General features: G+C 41.3%; 1 protein-coding gene across 4 annotated transcripts in view; it reads right to left on the minus strand.

Annotated features, from left to right (window-relative positions):
- Positions 1-13,890, minus strand: part of Cdk14 (cyclin dependent kinase 14) — a 549,244-nt gene that overhangs the window by 129,147 nt on the left and 406,207 nt on the right. For all 4 annotated transcript variants that reach the window (XR_007109786.1, XM_047560804.1, XM_047560806.1 and 1 more), the window contains one exon: positions 4,669-4,732. Coding sequence is in view for 3 of the 4 variants with exons in the window: in XM_047560804.1 (XP_047416760.1) it covers positions 4,669-4,732 (64 nt within the window). In the remaining variant the exon portion in view is untranslated. The remainder of the gene's footprint in view (positions 1-4,668; positions 4,733-13,890) is intronic.

Here is a 13,890-nt window from a genome sequence, read left to right on the forward strand (position 1 = left end):
CAAATACAGAGATCAAATCCTCTCTACTTTTCTGAATTTTTAAAAATAGACCAATCAATTGTCAGTGGACTATTCTTTAGAAGGTGGTTAGTAAGAAATGGTGATCCACATCAAGGAGAACAACATTCTGAGATGTACATGAACTGGGATGCAGGGAGACCTGGGATCTACTTCCACCTCTGCCAATAACTTCTGGCAAAGTTGCTGCACATCTCTGAACCTCAGGTTCCTAACTTTATAAGAAGGGAGCCAAACCATATGCTCTCTGGGGCTTTATCCTGCTTCAACACTCATTTTGCTTAAGCGGTTGTGACTCCACTCACACTCTCCACTCAAGCACCATCAGGGTTCTTCCTGACATGGGAAGTTCCCAAGCCCTCACAGAATTCTCCATCAGTCATACTGATCCCACCAAACTACAGAATACGTGTCTGTGCGTGTTCTGCTCTGACCTGGGGTTACCACCATTCTGCAAACTCAAATGAACCCTCAAATATGTATGCAAGATGTTTTCTTTTTTAAAAAGTCAATGTATGTATGTATTGTAACAACAACAAAAAAAACTGCCAAGCATCACTTACCCTGGGCCTGAGAGTCATGTAACCTGTCTATATGTACATATAGGTATAATATAAATATGCAGTTGTGCATACATATATACTTCCATGTAAACACATATACATAGGCATGCATACATGCATATACATAATGCAGTGTGGCTGGTGGTTGCCAAATTGCTCCAGGAATAAGCTGAGGTTAATGAACTTTGTGTTAGCCTAAATGGAAGCAAAAAAGAGGATGTATACAGGCTGAGTCTAAAGAATAAATTGTTCTTTTACTACTTTAACAATTATTTTTCAAACAACTCTTCAATTTCACTGTGTTTTCCAAGAGGAAACATGCTAACTTCTGATCTACAATGGGAGAGCTGGAAAGGCATTCATTTTAGTCATGGTGCGTTCACCTTCTCTCTCCTAGACTCCAGTCACAGCCTCCCGACTCTCCTGCTTCTGCCTCGGCCACAGTTCTCAGCACAACAGACAGGCTAACCTCACTGCTGTTCCTTGTTCACAATCTTCCAGAGCTCTCTAACACCCAGAGTGAGTGGATGGTGAAGGACTCAGAGCAGCCTCAAGGGGGTCTGTGACCTGCTCCCAGCCCCTGCTGCCTATGGCTTCATTTGCAACTGTCTCCTGCCCACTTCAGGGCATCTGCACTTGCTGTTCTCTGCCTGAAGAGTTCTTCCCTTAAACATCTTCACCATTCTCTCTCTCATATCTTTCAGTCAAATGTCACCTTTCCAGAGAGACCTTCCCTGATTACTCTATTTACAATTGTAAGTCAGCCCTTTCCTGGCACCTGCTGAACATGTTTCTTGCTTGGATTTTCCACGGTACTCGCCATCACCGAATAGAGCATGCATTTCACTGACCGTGTGTCTCTCCTGATAGGGATCTTTTGTGTTTTGTTCAATGCAACATTCCCAGCCCCCAAGCTGTGAAAGTCAATAAATACTGTTGAATCAATAAGTGAGTTCAACTCATTCTATGGAAATTAATCATAAAAACAAGTTAGTTAAAAAAATAATACATGCACTATTCTACAAGTACTATGGGATTTTTTTTTTCTTGAGCCAAAATTTATTTGGTTAAATAGGTTGAGGAAGAGAGTGAGGACGGCACACTTAAAAGTTAGAAAAGTTTGTTTTTTTTCAATCTCAGAAAAGTAATAGCTTTTCAAAAATAAAGGGAGAACTTCTCTAAAATATAAGGAACTCCTGGAAATTGATAAGAAAATGACACACAACTCACAATTGTAAACTGGGAAAAAGATAAAAAGTTGACAGGAAAGGAAATGCAAGTGATCCTCTGGCATGTGAAGAGACCAAGCCCATCACCAAAGAGCACGCAAGCTAAAATGAAACTGAGACGCCTTTAGTCATTTAACTGCATTGACCACACACTGTAAAGGGCAGAGAAGACGCTGTGGAGAAGCAGCATTCTGCTAACAGAGGCAAGGGGTGCCCCTCTTCGGCAGAAGTGTTTAAAGTTGTAAGTTTATGCCTATTGGCCTTTTAACCCTATTCCTCCTAACTCGCATACTCGCAATGTGTATGTATATATGCATAAGTCATTAACTGCATTAAAATTTCTAATAGCAAAACACTGGAAACACCCAAATGTCTGTAATTAGGAAACAGGTTAAATCTGTACAACAGAAAACCATGCAGCTCTAAGAGACAGGAGGGAAACCATGTCAGTCTCTTCTATGCAGTGACATGAGAAGACATATAAGATGCATTAATGAGAAAAACAAGATGCAGGATTGTGCTTAACATGGGAAAATATGTATGTGTGGGTATATATATTTGTAATTTCTTACATTTACATAAAGGAAAGAAACATAAGAAATAAATACCCCAGGGGGAGGGCTTTTGTGAGGGATGGTCTGGACAGTGGGCAGACAGAGGGCAGGGTTGGAAAAGTCTTTCCTCTATGTTCCTTTTTGCATTGTTCGAATTTTCAAACCACTTAAATTTATTATCTATTATAAAATACAGTATGTTTTCATAGCTCAAATTTTGTATTCCTCTCAGACTTTTTAAGGTGCTCTTGGGAATGAGGAGGTGGTGGGGGTTGGCAAAGGTAAGCCTTAGCACTGATAGTCTCTTTCAGGAATGTGTATTTTCTTCCCCTGTGTATGAAGTCTGTGACGTCAAGACTGAGACTCTCCTGATGGTCTGGCTGATAGCTGCATGGAGGACCTCATAGATCTGCTGCTTTTGGCTATTTGTAAACTTGTTTCCACCTGACTCCTGTCAAAGCAACTCAGGAAGCACTTAGTACTCTGCTTCAAGCTGTGCTTGGTATGTGGTCCCTGCTCAGCAGCACCCATGCCTCCTGCCATCCAAGTGAGGTGCCCTTTGGACTGCTGCAGCCTGGTGTGTGTTTTGTGTCTGGTGAGTGCCCACACATCACCCTAAACACGTGTATTCTAATTGATATACGTTGACCAAAGGAGTCACATAAATTATGTCTGTTTTAAACATTCAGTATAATTCAGAGTAACAACGATTTTTTGATGCCAAATATGTACTATGCACAGTCCTAGTCTCATGAGGTTCACAATCTGTTAGCTTAATTTGCACTACATCACACAGTACTTTCCAGAACATATTTAATAAATGCTCATGTATGCTGTTGATGGAGATTAACTTCTATTCACACCACAACAGACAAACTATTCCAGGTTTTTTTTTTCCAGATACTTGGCAGGCCAAATGATGATCTTGATTTTTTTTCCTTTCTGCAGCTAACTTTATTCTTTTAAAAAGTTTTTAAATTTTAGGTTTACTGTATTTTGCAGGGCTGGGAACTGAACTCAGGATTGGACAAGTGCTCTACCACTGAGCTTTAGTCCAGTCCCTCAAATTCTCCTGTTTTATTTCCTTAGGACTAAATTTTAAATTCTAAAGGGAAGCAAACCTTCTCTAAGAGCCTGCAATTGGAACATTTATAAAGAGTGTTCTTCACTTAGACTCCACTAGGAGCAAGCAGATCTGTTTGAGGATGCTTCCTTGCTTGGTTACGAAAAAATAAATCCATATTAAATTGTTAAATTGCTAAAGTCTTTCAGAACATAGAAGTCATTTGAAAGTTTCAGAATAAGTACAAAGAGTCTTTGGAGCTGCTGAAGAAAATAAAAGAATCCTCAGCACACTGTACACTTTCAGAAGCAAAATATTAAGAATAAAAATAGTTTCCCATCTCAGTGGTTCTTTAGAATTGATAATTTATTCCTGATCGTCCCCAAAAGAGGGGAAGAGTAGAAAAAGAATATACTTGGCTCTTCTAACAGAAATTATTCATAGCTCTTTTCTCTCATAGGATAATGGACTATTAGATCTTCTATAAAATCTCTTTTTAGTAATTTTATGGTAGGTCTGCATTTCATAAACCATGTTTTGTAATTGAGAAAAGACAACAAGAGAATCACTCTATAATAATTCACTTTCTTGATTTTATTAAATTTTCAGTTCCAAATCTTTCATCTCTCCTATTAAAATTAAGCAGACTGAGATTTTCTTATAATTATTAAAATTGAAAGTTTCATGACTGCCACCTACTGGTGATGGAAAAAGTGACAACTTACTTTTAAAGTTCTGCTCTTTCAGATTTCTAAGTTTAGGGACTTAAATATTTTGCATTTAAATGTATCCAGTGCTGAAGAATGGGGCACTCAGAACATTTTATGTATTTAAACTACAATTGATTGACCATATATTACTAGTTTTGTTAACATAAATCAAATTGTGATGTTTCCTTTTTATGACTTAATACTTTTCCTAGCGTTATTAAAAAAAGTGACACAGATGAGTTGTAGAACTCCAATTTGAATTTCGTTTTTATAGAGATGGATACTGGTCTAATTGACAATGAAACTAATGATCACTGCAAGACCATTCAGTCAACCTAAAGTTCACATGGTGAAAATCTCTCATATTTGTCCCTATTTTTACAAAAAAGGAAACTTCAATAATGCAGAAAATACACACAGGCAAAAGTAACCAGAAATTTTCAAAGCAGTATATTACTTGAGAGTGAACAATTTATACATTCACCCTTCGCACATAGGAAGCACTTAATATTTGTAATTAATAAAACATACCTGGCTTAAAATGTGGTAAAGAATGAACTCCAGGCCATGTGTCCTCATTTGGTGTTCCAAGAACCTAGCAGGAAATTAGGGAAACAGACTTATTATTTCCAAAGCACTCAAAATTCTCAAGTGTAGAAAACAGTACACTGTATATTATGAAACTGGATGTTTTTTCCATTATCATGTGCCAGGAATTATTTCAGAAAAAACAAACCCAGCTAAAGAGCCACCCAAGATGAATCTCTGTGTTCTGACAAATGCAGTTGAATGTGACAAGACAAGTAAATTCATTATATTTTATCAAGCCCAAACATAAGTACACAAAGGAATCCAATGATAAGATGTCATCTACATGGACCTGCATAAAGTATGTCTGTGTCCCTCGTGATTCTTTCCTGAGTTTTTCCCCTTCACTCCAGAATCATATCTCAACATTGATCAGTTTTAAGAACTCTATCATTTCTTCATTTTCATTCAAACATCATAACATTTCAAAGATGCAAGAGTGATAGCTCAGAGGGCTCAAATTCTCTCATTACAGTTAAAAAGTTAAAACTATATGATTTATGGTTTTCTCTTGCAAAAATGCTATTCTTCATATACTTTTTCCTTTTTCTATCCCAACTTCCACTTTCCTTCCCCCTCTACATTCCTATCACCACAAGGTTGAACCTGGCAGAGGGAATTTAAGAACAATTCCAGTTCACGATGACTGGGTGCACTCCACCTGAATCTTCAAGGCCACTCTCCATTGCTCTTACACTCCATGATCATGGTGAACCGCTGATTGAGAACAGTGGAGTTTAAGGGTTAGGAGCACAGATCCTGAAGATAGACACCGTGGGCTCAAATCCTTGCTTCCTTTCGTCTAACCATGTAATCTGGGACAAGAAAGAATCTCACTGAGCTTCAATTTCCTCATATGGAAACTGGGACGGGGGTGATAACAGCACCCACCTCATTTGTGTGGCGAACACTATCAAGCATGCAGTGGGCACTCTGTAAGTATTAGATATTATTCAAAGCATCTGCAGAAAATTGGGTCAGGTCAGGGAAGCAGTGGCCTTGTGGGAGAAGGCAGAATGCCCACTTTCCCCACAGTGGCTCTCCACTTAAGAGTCAGTGCTGGATGCTGTTGTTCAAGCTCCAATGGACAAACACTGGAAAGGGCAAGAGATAAAGCTGGAGAATGGCAAAAGAGGAGGAGGAAGAGTAGCAAATGAGGCGTAATCTCTTTATTGCTCAGGGTTAGCAGTCATTACTAGGCAATCAGGAAACACAGAGCTCTGATTATTTGTGCATTTATGGAGCAGGGGCGGGCTGTGATGTCAAAGGGTGGCACACACAGTGAGCATAAGTCAAGGGCACATTCCTGTATTTATGTTCTTCACTGAAACACCAAATTGCATGTGTGATAACACAATTCTTTGAAATAAAAATTGGTTAATTTTGTAAGCACTAATTAATGCTAACATTATAGGGAGATTTACACAAACGAAGTCACATAATTGATGGGCAGGGTGGGGAGGGGTAAGGTGGGGGAAGGAAGAGTTTGTAAGACAGGAAAAGAGACAAAGGCACTGTCTTGCCACATAAACAATTGTGATAACAGTGTTTCTGTAAAAGGCGGTTTCCTCTTTCTTTTCAATAACTCCAACCACCCTTCAGAGAGAAGGAGACAATCAAGCTTGCAGACAGGGCTTGCGGTTTATCTGGGGCCTTCCCTTTGTTCTTAGGTAGAGTACTGTATGAAGGACAAAGGGGTTCATCAGCACGAAACTTTACTAAGGGGAGGAAATTTTCAGCTAAATTTGTGACTCAAATGCAGCCAATTCATCACATGAACTAGACCTTCTGAAATTTTATAAACAATGAAAAGTCCAGCCAGCTCATGAAACTGCTCCCTGGTTCATAATGAAGTATGACTGCTACCTGGCTGCCCTGTTTCTGCAGTGTTTGTGTTAGCAAAACTTTTCCCTAGGCATCATCCTCATCCACACCCAGTGTTCTGTCAAAGTGGTTATCAATTATTATGGCTGTCTCATAAAAATGAGCAAGAAAGAGAAATACCCATATTTTTTTCAATTACAGATTGGGCTATTGAGATTCCAGACCCAATTGTTTCTCCTGCCAACAATTCTGGAGCATTTACACAGGAAATGCAAAGTGGGCAGAAAGTTGGCAAAGGAAAAGAAGAAGAATTAAAAATTAATTTTGCTTTCTGTAAAAGCCTTTTTGGAAAGGGCAGTTTGGATTAAAAGAATGATTAGCAATGATGGTTTACCAAAGCACTAGGGAAAGTGGTGTTGTCTCGGGTACCAGATTTTCATTTGTATTAACTGATTAATAAATTCCACTATTAGGACACTTTCAAGTTGAAAAAGAGTATTATCCAAAAGTAAAAAATAATCTTTTGCAAAACAGTAAGAAAGAAAATTGCATTTGTGCCATCAATATTAAAAACATGGTCATGACATCTGTAAACAGGTGGGTTTATGACATCTGAGGTCCCTGGTAGTCTTAAAAGGATATGCTATGATATGCTGAGAAGTCTTCTACATATTCATTAAGGCAGCTTCACCTTAAATCTGTGCATAATGACTGTGCACCTCCCTGTCCCTCACAGAATATATGAGGCTGGGACTTAGGCCCCTTCTTGAGGTGATCCTGGTAGAGCGCAGCAGATGATCAGGGACAGGGACGAGATGAGCTGCTTCCTGTAGAACAAGAAGTCTCTTGGAGCTGTGTGACAGTGAAGTGGGAGCCTAAAGGAGGCTGTGCTTAAGTCTCTCTGGGAGCAGGCAGTTTAGTAAGAGAGTGAACACTGAGTAACCAAGTACCAAAGGGGCAGCAGGGAGAGCACATTATCCTGGTTAGAACTGAGATACTTTCAGTTGCCCAAATTATCAGGCTGCCCCTGCCCCATGCCTTCTCCTAGTGATTTCCTCTTCCCAAATGCCCTGCCTCTGACTTGGCCAGTTGAACTCCTGAGAGAATTTCTGTGTTCTCTGGTCCATATCACAACTTGCTTTTTGTGATCCCAGAGTGCTTTGTGCAGATTTCCATTTAGAGGACCTAGTCTTTGCATGGTATTGTTAGACCATTCATCTCTACTGCCAACCTCAGAGTAGAGACCATGATATTCATCTCTGGATACTGAGTGCCCACCACATGCCTGGCATCAGGATACACACTTAGTATATGCTGGGTGGCTGAGTGAATGAATGAATGAATGAATGAGTGGTGTGTTTGGGTAAGAGCATGAAAGAGAAGGCTGTGACCGGACTGCAGGCTGGGTTATCACCTGAGGTCAAATACTGAGCTCAAAGAGGCTGCATTTTATCTCTGTTTCAGGTTTTATCAAACAGGAAGTCATTGAAGACTGTCAGATTCATCTTGAGAGTTGACAGGAGCAACTCAAGGCAGAGCCCAAGTCCCATGAGGAACACAACACCTTTTAGCCAAATGAAGAGGTAAACCAATAAAGGAATAAGGACAGACAAGATATCAGAGGATGACAGAAAAAGATACATATGTTTTTTAAACTTCTGTTTGAGTTAAGTGTGTGCATGTGCAGAGTGAGTCATAAAGTAAAGCATATCTAATTATTTCAAAGTCAATTCTAATTTAAACAAGAAATTATTAGCTGAAATCAAGAATTCAGGGGCTAGAGCAGATGCAGGGATGGAGGCCTGTTAAATGTGAGAAATGCTGGCAGGTCTAGACAGAGGGTGTAAACGGCATTTGGAAATATCCATATGGCTCTTGGGGAGCAATTTCAGAAAGAAAGAAATATTTGTAACTCTTCAGTATATATGGTTATAAAAAGTCAATGTTGAATACCAGCTATGAAATGGTCTCACTTTCCCATTACCATGCACACAGCTTTCAGAAGAATGTTAAGAAAAACTGGATGAACATACCTTATTGATGGAAGACTACACTCCTCACCCTAATAACATGACTTAATGACCCCAGATTTGCTCTTCTTGGATATGCCCTTACAGGTGTGGCATAGATCCTGACCTCATATCAGCTTCCATGCTGGGCAAAGGAAGATGCTGAGGAAATGAGGCTTCTGCTTTACAAACAAAGAAAGAAACGAAACTTCTGGAGTTCTGTGTTCAAGAACTAGTGTTTGCCTGAAATACATACTTGCTCTTCAAAACTAGTTCTCACATTTGTCTAGTCTTTGCAGTTGCACAGGATGCAGGGCTGCTAAGATGAGCTCTTAGGCTTCCCCTCAAGAACACATGTGGCCTAGGTAGAACCAAGACTGCCAGCAATTCTTCCTGGCTCCAGGGGACAGAGAAGACTAACAGAGAGTCTAGCACAGAGGCATTCTTGCAAACTTGCTCATGCAAATGTGTACTAATAAAGTGGTATAGAAAGTGCTGGGTTCTGGATTTTATGAGCATAACTACAGCAGCACTGCTGGTTTTAAGATGGTTTTCCTGTGAACTCTAAGTGAATGGACAACAACTGAATAATTGACATTTTTAAACCCAAACTGTAAAAGCCCAGGCATGGAATACCTCATATGATGACTTCTTTATAGCGGTACACCTTTACATTCTAGATTGTTCTGGGTCCTCAGTGAGAAGACCTACAGACACTTGTGCAGTGGCTCAGCAGAACTTGCTGGGATGTTGCACACCCCATCCTGGAATACCCGTAAAGCTCATGGAGGACCCAGAGAGAAAGCTGACTTTCTAACTCTACCTGACCATGAGCTCTCCACCCAGAATAATGGTGAGTGGAGATACTAAAGAGCCATCTGGAGCTATGGATTAGGACAAGCGGAAGGCAAGGTAGAAAGGTTAGGAGATCCAGTGGCCCTGGAGATGGTGATGAGAATAAAGCTTTAAGAGGAGGACACTCTGTAGAAAGGGCAGAGGGTGAAAGGATGAAGTAAGTTAAGAGAAAGGGGAAAGAGGTGGGAAGACAAAGGAGGCCTAGGACAGAAGGAGATGCCCAAGACAGCCAAGTGCAGCATGGAAGTCCTTGAAAATGCCAATGACATGTTTGAATCAAATACTCATCTTGCATTTCTCAAGATTACTTTGTGATCAGGTACTGGATATCTCTACAAGAGCAAGAAGCAGTAGCCGTCTCTGGGAGGGGGAATGGGTGATGGAATCGGGATGGAAGGGCCCCTCACTGTTCACTGGATATCTGGCTGTGCATTGAAAATGTTGTACCATACACGTTACTTCTTCATACATTTATTCTGTCTTCCCACCCATGTAATAAACAGAGACTACTGAGAGCCAAAGAGATGCCCAATCTTTTCCTAGGGTCAGAAGACAAGTGTTATAAAAACTAAGCACCTCTTTGCAGCTGCTGAGTCTGGAGAGTCAAGAGAGAAACAAGGGTCAGATGCATGGGTGCTCAAGAGGAGCACGAGGAGAGCAGCACAGGTCAAGGGTGGCTCACAGAGAAGGCAGCCTCGAAACTGAGCCATGTAGACAGGTTTGTTCAGCAAATGAGCAGGTGGGGACTCCAGGCAGAAGAGAGGATGTGCGAAAGGACTGTGGCCCAGGGGAGTCCAACCAGGCAATTCAGTTCTGTTCTGGGCGCCCCCTTCCGGGAACTCATGGTTGTGGCTCATTTTTGGCGGCTTTTTAAAATTTTTTATTTTAATCTTTTGTTTTTCACTACCATAGGTATGCTGAAAGGGTCTAAGTATTCCTTTTTTTTTTTTTTTTTTTTTTTCCTTTTCCCTTTAAATCTGGACTTTCTCAAGATCCAGATCCCTCCCTCCAGGTTGTGCCACCTGGGAGTGAAGTGGTGGCAGGGGGCAGCTCCAGGTCCACAAGATGTGGATAATAAGCAAAGATAAAGGGCAGGAGTGACAAGGTCAGACTTGTGCTTCATGGAACCCCTGGAGACTGGCATGGAGGAGAAGCACTAGCAGCTGAGATCATGGAGAGGCCATGGTGGGGTGGGGCAGGTGCTCTCAGCTGGGGGTCACGAGGTACACACGAGAAGCACCTTGGTACAGCTGAAGGAGTGGTGCTGGCTCCCTCTGTCAGGTGCCTCCTTTTTACAAAACATCTTATGCAAGGCTTTTTCACTCCCCAGATATGGAACTCAGAGAGCATGAAAAAAAAAATCAATGTGATATTATAGCCCATCACATGAAGAGGACCTAAAAGAAGTTCATGGAAAAAATGTGCACTGTAATAGGAAAAAGCTCCAATGGGCTGGCACCAGAGGGTAAAAAGAAATAGGGGGACACTTGTACCTGTACGTCAGGCTACTTATTTTAGGCCACACTACAAAAGATGACAAATTCAACTGTGTTGAATTGGAGACTCAAATGTCACAGCAGCATTTCTGTTAGTGACAGGATTTTCTGAAGTTATGGATCAGCTGGTGTCTATGACTCATCTATATTAAAAATGAGTATCTTAAAACTGAGCAACCATGTTTTATGCTTCTAAGTTCATCTGTGTCTATATGTACGGTGTTTATTTTGTTATTGTATTTACATTTCAAACAAGGTGCTAGGTGATTCTAGGATTGGGTAACTACAACAAGGGTTTCACCAGCAGGAGAGAGTCTGGCGAGCCATTGAGTTCTTCATTGGGCAGGACAGATCCAAACAGTACCCTAAGTCTAGTAGCATCATGGCTATTGCCATTAAAAGTCCATGGCACCTTCGATCAGTATGAAAACCAAGAATAATCTCAATTACCAAAATGGCCCCATATTCTGTTTCCACTGAGAATTATTATCTTAAAAATACCTTTGGCTAGGTTCCAGCCCAGAACTGTTAAATCTGCTCTTCGTACAAAAGAGCAGCTGATTCTGACTTCAGTGTTAGAACCACTGGCCCAAAGCAGCTTTCCCTAGAGTGGAATGTGTACTCCTACACGGGAATTATTTCAGGATATGAACAGAGCATTACATGATGTTTACTCTCATAATGAGAAAGTTGTTCCCTTTTTGATTCTCTTTCAATTCTTTTGAGAACATCAAGAAGAAAAATCTCAGCGTGGCGCTTGCTCACATCCCTCCAAAGGAAAGCAGGCCTCAGGCTCAGAATTCTGGGTGGGTGAGAAGATCGAATTTAATAAACTTACTGATTTTCACTGATTTTATTTTTACTTTACTTTGTATTTATGCCAGTTCATAAAGTTTTCTACTCTCTGTAGTGATATGAACAAATAAATGGTATTACTTGAAATGAGTTGATGGAAAGAAAAATATTAAGTCATGAAAACTATGATGCTACAGCAAGAAACTCAAATGTGGAATAAGAAAGCCAGTCCAGGGATGCACAGTCTTGGAGGGAGAGAAAGGAGGCTGGCACACTGAGGACCACCAAGCAGACACGAGGAGGGTACTGGCTGACTTGTACTATTCTGGTCTGATTTGCTTTAATGCCAAGAAGGAACAGGACCTGTTGGATTCGGCCTCAGATTTAATGATGAAGTACAGGGGGCATCCCATGACTACCTCAGTGCCAGTCAGGATGACAGACCAGAGTGAAGACAGAATGGGATTTCCCAAAACATTCTTGAATGACTTCTTTGGGCTTGATATTTTTATAGATGCCTCCACCCTCCAACTACACTCTGTTATTTCCATTACCACTTTTCTGATTTTCATCTCCCTGTGTGGTCTTCAATCCTGCCGCCTTCCTCCCTCTCCTGCTGTGACCATGCCATCATCATCTCCTAAGCCCTGTGCTCTCCCAAGTCTGCTTGCCTCCCTTCTGGTCCTCTTTCAAGTCACATACACATATTCCTGAGTGGTCTTTGCAAAATCAATCTGATCAAGTGCTACTCCATGAATCAAATCAGTGGCTTTTCACAGTTCTGGGATAAATCGCATCTCCTACATCTGCCCCTCAAGGTGCTGCCTGATTAGGCCTGCCAACCTGTCTTCCCCAGCTAGGATAAGTGCCCCTTCCTTTCTCCTCATTCTCTGCCCACTCTGGTCCTTCAGTGCCTCTATCTGTCATGCTGTCCCTCCACACGCAGCCTTTACATGTGCAGTTCTAAGCCTGGACATCTGTGCCCTCTTCACCTAATTAGCTGCTAATTAATTTTTCAGTTCTGAGTTGAAACAGCACTTTTGCAGGCCAAGTCCCTAGTATGACCCTGCATACTAGAACAGAGTCCCTGCAGGATGGGGACTTCTTGGTAATAACTGTCACAGTTGAAACTTTACCCATTTTTCCACTGAACTCAGTGGGATTTTTTTAAATCTTATTTTTATTTGCCTTCTTTATATTCCCTTTCCCTAAGTATGTGGCATAGGTAGGCACTTAATATTTGTTGAATGGAACCGAAGGATTCTCATACATGACAGGTAACTGCAGGGGTCAGTTGATTTCAACCAACCTTTTTAAAAGTAGAGATTAGGTCTCTTTAACGTAAAGATCTATGTGTTCTCTCCTACTGCACTCTATTTTCCTAGAAAAGTACAGGGATGTAAATTCAAAATTTTCTAGGAGCCAGAAAGGGAGGTGACTAAGGGAAGGGGCTGGCTGTAGGGCCAGAGGAATGCAACTGGGAAAGCTGGGGGCAGTCCTGTCCCCAGATAGCAACTGCTCAGCTCCTGCCTGTGGCTGACACGTGGAATGCAGGCCCAGCATGACCCTGGCTTTCATTTTACTCAGGGACCTGGAAGAGTCCTGGATGTCCTGTGAAATTACCCTAATCCACTGGCCAAAATCATGTTTCTATAAGAAATTATCTAATCCAAATTTAAAACAAAATCCAAAGGAAAGGGATCAGACAAAACATGTTCATGTTCTGAATTCAGAGAAGAGCAGCCAGAGTGCACCCTCTGCTTCAGGGTAGGTTGATTTTAGCCATGTACTGACAAAATAAGCTACGGTTTATACCACTTCCCGTCCCTGAGAAGACTTTGGTAGGGTTTCCGGGGATTGAATCCAGTGTGGCCAGGACCACTGACATGCTTCTAACCAATAGAATATAAGGAAGATGAGGAAATGTCATTGGTGTGATTATATTGTGTAAAATGTTAATTCCCATTGTGCTTAAAGACTCCCCCCCTTGCTGGCTTTGTGGAAGCAGACAGCTATGTTGGGAAGACTTCAAGGCAAGCTGCTGAAGCTGACCTCAGGCAACAGACAGCAAGAACCTGAGTCCCCCAGCAGCCTGCAAGAAGTTGAGTGCTTCCAACAACTACATGAGCTTGGAAGGCGGATCCCTTCTCCAGGAGCCCTCACATAAGATTGCAAATGATTCCTTG

The sequence above is a fragment of the Sciurus carolinensis genome, chromosome 8, assembly GCF_902686445.1.
Source record: "Sciurus carolinensis chromosome 8, mSciCar1.2, whole genome shotgun sequence".
Lineage (NCBI taxonomy): Eukaryota > Metazoa > Chordata > Mammalia > Rodentia > Sciuridae > Sciurus > Sciurus carolinensis.